Consider the following 13,040-nt stretch of genomic DNA (forward strand, 5'->3'; position numbering starts at 1 on the left):
TTGAGATGATGGGCATGTGTTTGACAGTGGGAAGGAGACTGTACTACCACACCGGTGTGCAGTGCTTTTTGGGTCCATTCTTGGCTACTTAAATCACCTCAAAACGATCCTTTTGTGGAACCCATCTGAGAGGAGTCCTGCTGATGTGAAGTGGTAGGGGAGCTTTTTACTATGCCCTAATTAGAGAGCACATTAAAAAATATGAAAGACTTTACTGATGGCTGCTACTGGAAGCCTGCCTGGCTTCTCTGCTTGCCCCAGCCTCTACCCCATCACTTACCACCAAATCTCCCTCAGGCCTGCTTCTTCAGCTGGGACCCTCCAGGTGCCCCAGGCCCTCCTTGGAGTCATGACTCCCCTTAAACACCTCCTTTATTCAGGCTTTCAGAAGCTCCTGGAAAGCTACACTCTGGAGAATCCAAAGCAATGGGCTACACCCAGGGAAATGACTTTGTCATTCATTTTGTCCAGTCTCCTTAAAAAAATCTCTCCCTATGAGAGGCTAATTCCATAAGAAACTGAAATTTCAAACTATGTCACCACAGAGGGGTAACCTTGAAAAACCTTTTCTACCTGGACTTTGTTTTTTTCTTTGTTTTGCATGTGCCTGGCCTGGTTTTGATTGTCTCTCTTTATCTATAGCTAAGCCAGGGATTTAAGGAAGCATTACTAAAACTGGTAAAACACACAGCCCCCCCCCCCCCCCCCCCCCCCCCGCCACTACATTTAGTGAGTACTAAGGACCTAATGTCTTCAGTGACCTTGAGAGATGCTTGCCTTGAAAGACGCATTTTACTAGGGCAGAGGGCTGTAATATGGTGGAAGAACAGAACTGTACAGAATTATACCCACCACGCAAAACTACAAAAGCCAAGAGATGTGCCCACAGATGCATCAAAAAAGTATCTGCTACCTGGTCAGACAAAGTGAAATTGCAGCACAGGAGAGCTCCCTTCACTGCCTCCCCTGTGAGATGGTGGGAGATGTCCTTAAAGGACAGCAGAGGCATGGGACATCTCCTCCTGGGGCAAAGGAGGCTGGGAAGGACTCCTGGGAACTGGGAATGAAACTTCATTTTCTGCTGTGTTCTCCTTGGGCAAGGGTGTCACCAGGGTCTGAGCCTTGCCGTTTGCCCACCTTCTGGCACAGCTGATGCAGATCTGCGTACGCCTCCTTGAACTCCTGTTTTTTTCTGAAATACCCATTTCTGACATTCCTTTGCTTATCACCAGTGATAAATTTCCTGCCAGCATGGTCTGGAGTGTCTTGCTTTGGCCTGTTGACTGCAAGACACACCAATCTTCTACTCCCAGTGATCTGCTTAAGTGAGGCATTACCTTTAAGGATGCATTTAGTGCAAATCTCCGTCATGTTTTAAGTGCACTTCAGGGAGGAACGGTCAATAACTGACCTGGATGGATGATTTATGTTTTACCAGCAGAGATTAAGGCATGCAGCAACCTAGAAGTTAACCCCAACAAGATGACTCTGCCTGGCTTGTCCTGAATGTCTGCATCTGAGTCTCCTGGTGCTATATCTCCATTGCAAAAAACAGATGTTCCGCGTGTAAATTGGAAGAGTTGTGGGCCTCCTGGTGTGCACTGACTAGCTCTCCAGGGGAGTACCTGCTTAATATGTGGCAGACAGAAGTCCTTTAATTTGTGACAGGGTAGTGATCTTTCCAGGTGTGAAAAAGGGCCAAAACCACCCCCTTTAAATTTCTTTTAAAAGATTAGAAAAAGAATAATTAAAATGGTTTCTCCTGCCCCCACAGCTAATAGAGAACTTACTATTCAAGTCTGGTGCAAAAGCTTTACGCTGCAAGGACTTTTCTCAAATGGGAAATGAAATCATGGACAATAAAAAGTAAATTATGGTTTAGGTTTAGTACAAAGTGGCCTTTATGGTTGCCAGCTCATAAAAGCTCGGTGGGTGAAACACAACTCTGTGCAGAAGGGCAGTCTTGTACCTCCACTAAATAGTTTAGCCTCTGTTTTGAGGCCGGGTGTGATATACATATGTGATTTTCATTTTGTGAGCCTCCGGATGCCAGAAAGCCTAATTCTTGGCATGTTGTGAAGGAAAAGAAATCAAAGTCTAAACCTCTTCAGCAGTCAGGGGACGCGATGTTCACATCCCCTCTTTGTCCAGGCAGCATCCCCAGCCGGGTCAGCCTGGTTGTCACGTATGTGACTCATGTGCATTGTGCTGGCAAATGGGTTTGATCTCAGCTTGCTGCCAGCCTGTTCTTGTCCTCGTTCCCTGGCTGGCAGTGGGTCGGGGCACTCTGCCAACCTGGGCTGGAGGAACAGCCAGCCCTCGGCTCCACTGAGTGCGGTCGTGGAGAGAGTCTTAAAAACGGAAGGGAAGTCACTGCCACAGGGGAGCAGGACCTCACATGCGTAAACCGTCTCTCTTTCCGGCTATCTCTGCAGCTTTCTGAAGGCGGGTCCTGAGGGTATGCCTTTAGGGTTCCTCCACAGAATGTTTTAATCTGAATGCAAGCTTACAACACTAAGTTAAACTGGCGTATGAGAGAGTGGTGCTGTAAGATTTCTCTGTCTGAGACAGCTTTGCTGTGACACCCAAGGCAGTCACCCTGCCCTCACTTCTCCAAAACAACATTTGTCACGCGCAAACTTTGCTCAGAAGCCGCTATTACTGTAAACACAAAAAACAATATCCCATTAGTAAGATTCAGTGACACTGGCTGCTTCGTACTGCTCCGTTTCACATTGCATTGTAAAACAAACAGTACCTAAGACTCTTAATGTGAGCTGCGGCGTCCGCCTCATGTCTGTGTGCCGCAGGATTCAGAGTGGGACAGATGTCCCAGGAAAAGTTGGATTGCCCTGGCAAGATGTTGAGTCTCTCTGGCTTGCATTGTCCTCAGGAGACGTCCTCAGGGCCCTTCACTGTCAAGCTTTCCTGAGCTTTTACACTTGATGCATGTTCAGCTGCAGTAATTAAGAACCCCTTGAAATGTTGTATCTTTACAACAATAACCATACAGTGTATGGCCAAAGTGCAAATACCTTCAGAGGAGGTTAAATCACTATTTTTCCAATATTAATATTAATGAGGCTGAACATTTGCATTCGCAGTAAATCCTCTTGTGACATTGACATCCTTTGAGGATTTTTCTGCAGATAAATGAAGCATTCCCTTCCTTCCCTCACTACTTCTGCTAACAGTGTCACTCAGTACAGGAATAGATCAACAGTTCCTGTTAATCTGTGAAAAGGCAGAGCTTAGAACAAGCACTTTTTGACATAATTAAAGCTGACACTGCCTACCACGATTCCTGGAAGAAGTACTAGCAGACTTTCATTAGAATAAGTAAATACAAATAGAGTTCACCCTGAACAGTCGTCTTTGTTACAAACAAAACCCATTAGTTAGCAAGGAGAGTCTGGAGCAGGGCTGAATTCATGATGATCTCAAAGCCCTTCTCATATTTAATTTATAAACTGATGATTAATTCCGTGATTAGCTAATTCACTTGCAGTGATTAATTTAATTCATGTCTTCAGGCTAATGTTTAAGAAAGGCAAAAAGCCCAGCTCAGATAGATGCATATCAATGTCCTTGTGATTAAAAAATTATAATATAATGCCCTGGAGAGTAAAGGAAAAAAGAAAGATCAAGAGAATCAGTGGCATGATCAGTTGTAAGTTCTTGCCTAAGCTGTAGCCGTATTTTTTAGCTGTGATGTTTAAATGTGTCAGTTACTCTAATGATCAATGGTTTGAAAGATGAATCTAAGGGTCTTTCACTGTAGCTTTCCACTGTGTATTTTGAGAACGACGCTGCTTTAGAGCAGTCCTCCAGTTCTGCTTTTTTCTCGCTTGTTTCGCCATCTGCCTGCCAGCTCCCCTCCTTTTCAGAAACATCATTGTCATGCCTCACCAAATTCTTTGATGAGAGCACTTGGTACTTCTTAAATCCAGGCTGTTTTTTTCTATTTCCAGCAGGATTTTCCTCACCTTTTGATGTAATATGAAATGAAGATGATTTGGGGGACTTCCCTGTATTAGATAAACTGGTTTCTTTTGGGACAGTGTTGCTCTTACTTGGCAGTGGACCTTGATAGCTCTTGAAGTCACCCACAGGGCTTTCCTTTCCTGAGCCGTCATTGCCGCACTTCTCTGATTGAGCTGAAGAGTGTAGCTGGTATTTCCTTCTTCTCTCAGGTCCACTCTTCCTTTCTGGACTACTAGTTTTATACATTGTTTTTTCATCGGGTGGTGGTAGCAATTGCTTCTTTTTGGCTGTGGCATTCTTTTCTTGAGGCTTCATCAGTGAATTTGACGATGGGGACTGGCACATCCCAGAACCTGAATCTTTGCTTTTATCTTTTACAGAACTTGCATCAGGCTTTATAAAACGTTCAGATACAGTTTGTTGTTTTTCTCCTCCTGGAGTATTTTTCTCAGGCTTTGATGACTTATTTGAAGGAGGTAACTGATGGTTCCCAGAACACTGGTATTTATCATCCTCTTTTACAGCCTTTGCTTCAGGTGACCTGGTATCCTCTGTTGCTGGTGTCTTCTGCTTTCTGTCTCCTGAATTATTCTTTTCTTGGGACTTCACCACTTTCTTTGAAGAGGGTGACTTCTCAGAATTTGGATCTCCATCTTTTTTTTGTTTTACAGCATTAGTACCAGGCTTCTTAAAACCTGAGGAAGCTGATGTTTGTTGCTTCTGTTCATGAGTGTTTTTCTCTTGAGGCTTAACCAATATTTCTGATGATACTGATTGGTACTTCCTGGAACTTGGAAATTTGTTCTTCTCTTTTGCAGTGTTCTTATCAGATGCCGTAAAATCTTCACACCTTGTTTGCTGCTTGTCTCCTGGAGTGTTTTCCTCATGCTTTGCTGATTTTCTTGAAGAAGGCAGCTGGTACTTCCCAGAATGCTGGTGATCATTACCCTCTTTTACGGCCTTTATTTCAGGTGGCCTGGTGTCCTCCACTGCTGGTGTCTTTTGTTTCTTCTTTCCTGAAGAGTTTCTTTCTTGAGGCTTCAGCACTTCATTTGAAGAAGGTGACTGGAGCTTCTCAGAGGCATTTTTAGTCTTTTTTTCAGCTGACTTAGTTTCAGGTTTTACAAAATCACCCGGTGACGTCTGTTTCTGTCTTTCTACAGGGAACGATTTCTTGTCCTGCTTCATCAATGGATTTGATAATGGTATTCTATTTTCAGGATCATACGAACTATTCCTCTCTCCTTCACAACACTTTTTATGCTGCACTGGTTCATTTTTCAAATCATAAGGGGTATTCTCCTCATCAGTGGTCTTGTTGTCCTGCCTTGACATATTCCTTGGTGGCACTGAATAGTTCTTGAAGTTTGACTTGATAGTTTTTTCCCTTGCACTGTCATTTGCATGTTTCACTGGTTCATTTGATGAGGACAGGTGTTGTTTCCCATTGTTGCAGCAGATGTTTTCGTCTACTGTCGTATCAAGTTTACGTTTCACAAAATCTCTTGAATGTGTTAGATGCTTCAAACTCTGCCCAGTATTTTTCACTCCTTGAATGTCAGTATCACGCTCTGATGAAGGTAATTGGGATATTTGATGTTTATGAGCATTATTCTCATTTGAAGAGTTATTATCATGATCTACAGTATCACCTGGTGCAAATACTTGTTCCTCCTCAGATTTATGCAAGACATTTCTCTCTTCCCTCTCCTCTGTCTCCATCCTATCACTCCCATGCTTCATGTCATCATCTGATGACAAGAGCTTATCCTTTGTATGTTTGGAGACATTATTTTTACCTTTCTCATGTTTCTTTTGGTCTGAGATCAATTCAGTTGATGAAGGAAACATGTTCGCTTCCAGCACGTCACCTCCTTGCTTCATGGTATCATCTGAAGTCGGTGTTCGATTCTTTTCCAAGGGTAATAGGGGCTTTCTTGCTAGTGTGGTTTTATTTTCACGTTTTCCTGGCTTCTTGGTTGAAAGTGAAAAACAGTTGTCAAATCCCTGACATGCATTTGTCTCTTCAGCTGTAGAGTTTTCATTTTCTGTTGCATGATTTGGGGACAGTACTTGGTTCTTAAAATCACATGAAGTTTTCTTCTCCACTGTCGTATCGTTCCCATGGTTTGTCAACGCATCTGAAGAGGGTGGTGGATGCTTCTCACAGCCATGGCTGGCATGCTCATCTCCCACATCACCAGCTCCATGTCTCACCAGATCAGTAGGTGGAAGGGCTGGGGGATTTCCAAAAGTGTGATGGATTCTTTGTCCTGCAATCCTACTCATTGGTATTGGTAACGGAGTTGAAGAGGGTGACTGGCATGCCTCAAGGTCAGGCCAAGGCATCTCGTCTGCAGTGGCCTCTTCACGCTCAATGAAAGATTTGGATGGCTTGTGACAGGTCTCCAGGTCAGTCAAGGTACTCCTGTGCAGGGCTTTATTGTTTGCATGATTCATCATCTCATTTGATGAAAATAATTTGTCCTTGCCAAAATCTTCTGCGATATAGGAACTGTGCTTCACAAGGTCACCTGGCAAAGGGCTTTGTGTCTTTTCCAAATGAGAAGAGATGTAGTCTTCTTCTGCAGCACCAGGCTTCTGCTCCTGGCCCTCATCTGAGGAGAGTGTGTGTTTGGTCTGCTTTGCATCTAGATTTGATGCATTTGAATTACCAACGTTATTTTGTGGGCTGGGCATTTGAGGAGGCTGTGACTTCTTAGGTTTGTATTCATTTTGCATTTGGCTGTTGGGTGTTCCAGTCTCCTCTTCCTTTTTAGCTGGGACAGGACTATAATTTTTGCTGGAAGTAGAGGATATTTTGTCTTCACTGTGATATTTCGCTCCTCCTTTGGCTTCCTCAGAACATCTGCCTCCTGAACTTGGTACCTCTTTTTGGACTACTGGTGGCCTTTTGCCAGAAGCTGGTGTTAGGAGAATTAGCTGTTGATCCTCCATTGGAGGCTCAACTTCATGAGATGCTTGAGCTCCCGAAGTGTGAAATGGCAGAATGTCTTCCAGTGCTTTCTGCTCTGGAAAACATTTTTGGCCTGCAAAGAAAGGATCCTTTTCTGGCTCAGCGAGCTCTGTGTCAGCTTCCTCTGAACTATATACATACATAGTTATTTCAGGAATCTCACCTCTTTTAGTATCCTGAGGACTTTGTTCATGGGGTCCTTCAGCTGTGCTAGAGTAAGGCGAGTTAGAAGGTGGGCTGTCTTCCTTAACATGTTGCACAGCATTGGTAATCCCCAGTAGTGAAGACGTATCAGGCCCAGCTGGCATGTTATTCCTGTCGCAGTCTAGACTATATTCAGACAAGGGAGGAATGCAGTCTGCAAGAGCTTTGTTTTTACAGGTAGTAGAAGAGCTATCAAGATTAAAGTTGGGTCCTTGCTTTGTGGAATCTATTTTAGCCTTAGCCCGGTCCTTTGCATCAGATATGGCCTCAGGTGCCACTAGTAACTCTTCTCTGTCCTCCCTGTCCTGTGCTGCATCTGTTGGTGTTTTATTCTCACCAGGTCTGCCAGACCCTCCCTTTTCCTTCAGTGATGTGTCGTGACTGAAAGGCTGCTTCACAGCGTTATTTTTTGACCAGCTCCAAGGATGGTTAATTTCGGTAGCAATGCTGAGTCTGGGCACTGGGACCGTGGAGCACACTAGATATTGGGACTCTGGACTGTTTATACCTGTGGCTGTCATTGCTGCTGTACGCAGCACTCTGACCTCTGGCTTACGAATAGTTTTTCTGCTCGGGAATTTTTTTGTCTTTTTCTCACCTTTGCGCAAGAGTGATGCTTTCACTTCTGCAGCTGAGCAGACAGCGCTTTGTTCAAACTGCTCTTTCAGTTTGGACAGGACTGAACTCTTGTTGACTATTTTTGGCAAACCACTGTTTGGCCCCTTCTTTTTCCAGCTGGGAGACTTCTCCTTGGCTTCTTTTTCTTCGGCAGCTAAAAATTTCTTCAGGATGTTCTTCACTGTGTTTTTCCCACTCGCACAGATCCACCTGGCCCTCTCGCTGGGTGTTCTGTCTGCATCCTCCTCTGCTGCATCTCCTTTCCTGTCCCTGCTTCTGTCCAGTTTGTTACCAGTCCTGCTCACCCACAACTTCTCTTTAATGACCAGTTTGCCAACTTCTCTTCTTTTCTTGGTGTACGGCTCGTGATTGGTGTTTAGAAATCTGGACCGTAAGAGCTGAAATCTGGTTGGATGCTGGCCCCTGTTTGGATCTGGACATGGACGGTTATAACTCACCTTGTTTTCTTTACCTTCTGCCCATTTTGTCCTCTTGTTGCTGAGCTGTGGATCGCCGGCTGCGAGCTCGGTGACGTACAGCAGCAGGCTGCTGAGAACAGCAAAGGCTCCTTGCTCTGTTGCCATCCTATTGAGCTTCTTCTTCAGCACCAAAGGGTCTACCAGCATCTTATCATCTCCGCAAAAGCGTGTGCTTTTGGTGCTGTGCAAGAGAAAACACGAATGTTCTTTTCAAGTCATCAACATTTCCACTACCTCCTTATTTTGCTATAATGGCATGCTGCCACGCACAAAATGGAAAAAAATACTTTAATTTAGAACTTCTCAAGAGAGTTGCCATTAGTAGCCTGTTAAAAAGCATGCAAAGTGCTTTACAAGCTTCATGAGGCATGGTGTCGTGGGAGCGTGCAGGGCTTCACATGGTCCCACACGGCACCGTCAGCTCTTTCTTCTGTGTTTTGTGGCCAGTGGAAGCACTTAGTAGAGCAAGCAACACTAGCTGGGGTGACCGCATCTCCTCTGTGCCACTCTCACCCATTTAGTATTACCGTGTCCTAATGCGAGGGCAACATCGAAGGTGTTTTCCTTTCCTGCTAGGTAAAGCATAGGCAAAGGTAAATACGATGAGAACGCAGCTAGCAGGAAAACGTGGCTCTGCCTCTGGGTTATAAAAACAGACTCAAACCATTAAAACAAAGTATCAAGGCTGAGGAGCACAAATGTGCCACTGACAGTTTTTGCTGTTGGTACAGATTAGAAGTCAGTAGGTACCTCTCCAGAATTAAAAAGACACCACAGGATTTGCACGATTTGCTTTTTGATAGCATTCAAATCCCACATCAGGACTATGCTTTTAAATCTGCTTTGTGAAGGGTAGCACCACAACAACCCTGTCAACGTCCCTTGACTACAACTCCCTTTAATCTGGAGGAAGAAGGCTGGTATGTTGGACCTACGCTTGAGTTTGAAGGACCAGGTCTTTGGACAGCTGGGGATTTAGGCAATGCTTTAATTGGTGTGGATCAGTTACTAAATAAAATACTGAACTCAGCACAAAAGCTGGAGCGTGAAGTCAATAACAATAGATGGGGCTAGGAGGGAAAAAAGCAAGAGGTGTCGGCTTTCTGACACCATGAAAAGCTGGAAGGTTGCTTCACCGTGCAGTGAAATAGCTTCATGCACAGAATGCAGCCTGCATACTGGGCTGGGATTAAATTTTATGAGCTGAAGTGGAATAAAAAATTCTTTAAATTAAACTCACGTGTAGAAAATGAAGAAAGCCAGCAAAGATGCTCATCTGTTAGGGACTGTCAGCCTCAAAAGGCTGGGGAAGACCAAGCGGTGCCCCAGCAGCTGATAGCCATGGACTCTGAAAGAAACTGGACCCGGCCCCCCACTGCAATATTGTGGAGGCTGTTTGCAAAGTGGGGGGCCAGTTGCTGTCCAGTTGGGTCATGGCACTTGGATTCCACTTGGCTGCCTTTCAAATGCACATATTAAAAATTACATCCCTTGGCAGTGGGATGAAGTTGCCATCTTGAATGGAAGAACATCTATTTATAATGACTTTGTAGATATTTTTACAGGCCAGTAAAAGAAAAAAGTGTGACAACTGGCCCATGTCTAATGTGACAAACAATACTTTGTAGGTTTTGATTAGGAATAACCACATTTCAGCGTAGCACAGGTGCATGCTCCCACGTGCATAATGTGGTAACACCCACTCTTTCCCTTACTGAATTGACCACAGTCGAGGAGACAAGGCTCCCATGGTACACCAAGACCTCCATTTGTCACAGCTATGGAAATTTTCAGAATATAGAAAAAAAGAATTCGGGGTATAACTGTCTAAAAATATCCTGGCTCACTCTCCATCCTATAACCAGTCTACTGATATTTTGACTGAGATCTTGCCATGGCAAAAGACTGCTTCTCTCCTCCCTAAAAAGGGCCTGGTATATTCAGAAGCAGATGTGGGACCATCAACTAGGGTGATTTAGGGTCATTTCTGATCTCTCAGAACAGCAGTGGAACCAGAATCCCTGCTTACCTCTCCTTTCCTTCAAAAACAACAAACGGCTGCAGTAAAAATGCACTAGTCCTGCTTTCAGTGAGCTTAGCATAGCCAAACTACTGTTGATTGTGAAGGGAAGAAGATCAGACCCCCTCAGCAAAGCATATTCACAGTAATTAACCACTTACGAGCTACAAAATTCAAACAACTTCATTAAAATCTATCATTAGTGAAATCTGTTCAGGGTTTTCCTTTTCCATGTTAGAGTGTTCTTATAGGATGCCATCTGAAATGTAACATTTGTGGGAATACTGCGTTGCCTTGAGTACCAAGACATGTTTTGTGGGTTGAGTGTTTGCTCTGTATTAATCAGCAAGTGGTAGAAAATGAGCGTCTATGGTACCTATTTAGGGCATCTGCAGTTCTTCCAAGATGACCTCACCTGTAAACCAGGATCATGATCATGTAAATCTGAAAAGTGTTCTGTGCAAGGGCTGCGGTACAATGACACTAAATTCTGAGACCATCACAGAAAATGTGGGTAGTGATGAGTCTGTGTTTTCCCGGTGTTTGGAAAACGCCATGCTTCCCCCATGGGGAAGAGGGGCAAAGTCAGAGGGTTTCTCAGGTCTGGGAGCATGACCACCATTTTCAACAGGCCAAGACATCCGTAACATTTCTGTACCACCTTTTCCCAAGTTGCATCCTGCTGTTCTTAAACTATGTGACCTATCAATGAAATACAGTCACCTCTATATCGATTACAGATAGTCCACTCTAGTCCCACCTATGGCTGGGAGGAACCATGCAGGTACCCCACCATGCACAGGGGGAACCCCACGCCAGCAGAAGTCACTTTCCCGCGGTATGAGCTATGCTGGATGACAAGGCAGAAACTTGGGCTCCTCCCTGATGCTGTGAAATGGCCTAATATGGACTTCAGCCTCCTCACCCCTCTCCTTCTCTGCACACGCTGTTTTTTGCTGTTTTTAATATGCGTGATGCTGCCTCAGTGTGTTGCTGGTTTCTGGAAGTGCTGCTGCATGGTTTTCAGTGTCTGCAGTTCAGACCGCTTGGACCTCTAGAGGAGGCAAGGACATCTTCAAAAGTTTCCAGTCTTCTCGGCCCATGAATAATTAAGATGCGTAAGATAGGCAGCTTAGCTATGTATTTATAGGTTCTTTGGTGACACTTATCATGACAACATCAGAGTGACAACAGCCTGATATGCTAATGGGCAGCAGTGCAACCCTATCCTGCTGGCTGTCCCGTCCCAGGGAAACCTCTACTGTGGACACCACCGTGTCATGGAGCAGAGGAGAGCTGATGTGCCATGGCAGAGAAGAGCCGGCACTCTCCCCCAGCCTGCTGTGGCCCTCCTGCACGAATGCACTCCTGCCTTTCCACTCTGTTAGGTGTCTGGAGGCTACTGAGTAGCAGGGTGAGGCTGTGTGTGGCATCCCGTGGTGTCTGCTAAGAGCATATGGTTTCAGGAGTTTCTGGTTTACTGTCTTTGGTGTGGAGAGGAGAAGGTCCTGTCTCTTGACCCTGAATGACATGTTAAATATCCGACCATCATTTTGCAAGCCTGGTAGCCCGAAGGCCCAGCTGCTGTGGGGGCAGCACTCAGGACAGGGGCACGGGCAGGAGGAGGCAGCACTGCGGAGACTTCATCAAAAGACAGGAAAAAACTTGAGAAACACCATCCAAGCCACAGAAGCTGCCAGAGATTGATGGATTGCTCTGACTCGCTGTTGGTTGGCCCTGGGGAAATGGCCATGAGCTAGAGCATGCAAAGTGCCGCATCCTGGAGGCTCCCTCGTCCTTGTGCATCCTGTCGCTCCTGGCTCTGCATGGCGTTTGGTCCAACAACCTGCCCCTAGATAAGGCAGGCAACCAGGAGCAGATCCGCCTGCTCGGACTGATGCACAGGCCTTTGTAGTGTTTTCAGCAAAACGATGGCCAACATGCCACTCGCCTCAGTGCCTGCAGAAATGGTGCTTTATAGGTTCAGGTTTTGGGAATCACCTTTTAAATGAGATTCTCTCATTTGTCTCTGAAACAAAACTTGTTCCTTCCCAGCCTGGACAGAAGGTAAAGTGAGAATAGTTATGAGTGCTCTTCTTTTTTTGTGTGTGATTTTTTTTTTTTTCTAAAGGAAGAGGAAAAGCCAAAGTACTAGAGAAAATCCTACCTTATGCAGAGTATATTTTTCTCTCTTCTCTATTGCCGAATTTGTTACAGGTATGCTAGAGACATCCTAAACTAGAAGGAGTGTTTTTAGAAAGTCTTGATATTCTCTTAAATCAAAAGCTACCAACACAAATTCTTCTTTTGGTTTAACATATTTCCAAAGCAAACAAGAAAGCACCTTGCAAAGCTGCCAAGAGAAAACATGCTAAAACAACAGTGTGTCAAGTAGTTCACAATACAGAAAACCTTTTCATACAGATATTGTCATGCAGGCTGCTATTCATAACCACAAGGATCACCTGCTCCTCTTTCTGACACATAACTTCCCAGTGATGATTCCAGCAATTGCTTAAACGGAAAAAGGGGTAGGAAAGTACTTATGTATTTTTAGCTATCTTTTTAAAATGCAGCTCAGCAGCTGGAAAAAGATAGGAGAAACCAACACCATGTAGGCAATCACTCACCGTGGAGTTTAGAAAGTGCTACATAGACCTCAGTTTCTGAACTTCTGAGGTAAAGCATAAGGTTAAACACTGGGGACAAATTCTGCACTCACTTCTTCTGTGTCATTTCATTGAGGATTCCAGATTTG

General features: G+C 44.7%; 1 protein-coding gene across 1 annotated transcript; it reads right to left on the reverse strand.

Moving 5' to 3' along the window:
• Positions 1-3,501: 3,501 nt before the first annotated feature.
• LOC147416233 (uncharacterized) lies at positions 3,502-12,970 on the reverse strand. The gene is made up of 4 exons (XM_086481760.1): positions 12,913-12,970; positions 10,585-10,615; positions 5,274-8,443; positions 3,502-5,144 (listed from the first exon to the last, which is right to left on the reverse strand). The coding sequence occupies exons 1-4, from the start codon at positions 12,968-12,970 to the stop codon at positions 3,703-3,705; spliced, it is 4,701 nt and encodes a 1,566-aa protein (XP_086337886.1). The 3' UTR covers positions 3,502-3,702.
• Positions 12,971-13,040: the final 70 nt, after the last annotated feature.

Source organism: Leptosomus discolor, chromosome 1 (genome assembly GCF_034619465.1).
Source record: "Leptosomus discolor isolate bLepDis1 chromosome 1, bLepDis1.hap2, whole genome shotgun sequence".
In the NCBI taxonomy this organism is placed as follows: Eukaryota; Metazoa; Chordata; class Aves; order Leptosomiformes; family Leptosomidae; genus Leptosomus; species Leptosomus discolor.

Excerpts from the sequence above, each read along its gene's own strand:
- LOC147416233 (XM_086481760.1), bottom strand. The coding sequence starts at position 12,970 with ATGCTTTACCTCAGAAGTTCAGAAACTGAGGTCTATGTAGCACTTTCT. Across the intron at positions 8,444-10,584 it reads AACCCACAAAACATGTCTTG|CACCAAAAGCACACGCTTTT; the intron begins GTACTCAAGGCA and ends TCTCTTGCACAG. Across the intron at positions 5,145-5,273 it reads TGATGAGGAGAATACCCCTT|TAGAAAGACAGAAACAGACG; the intron begins ATGATTTGAAAA and ends AATCGTTCCCTG.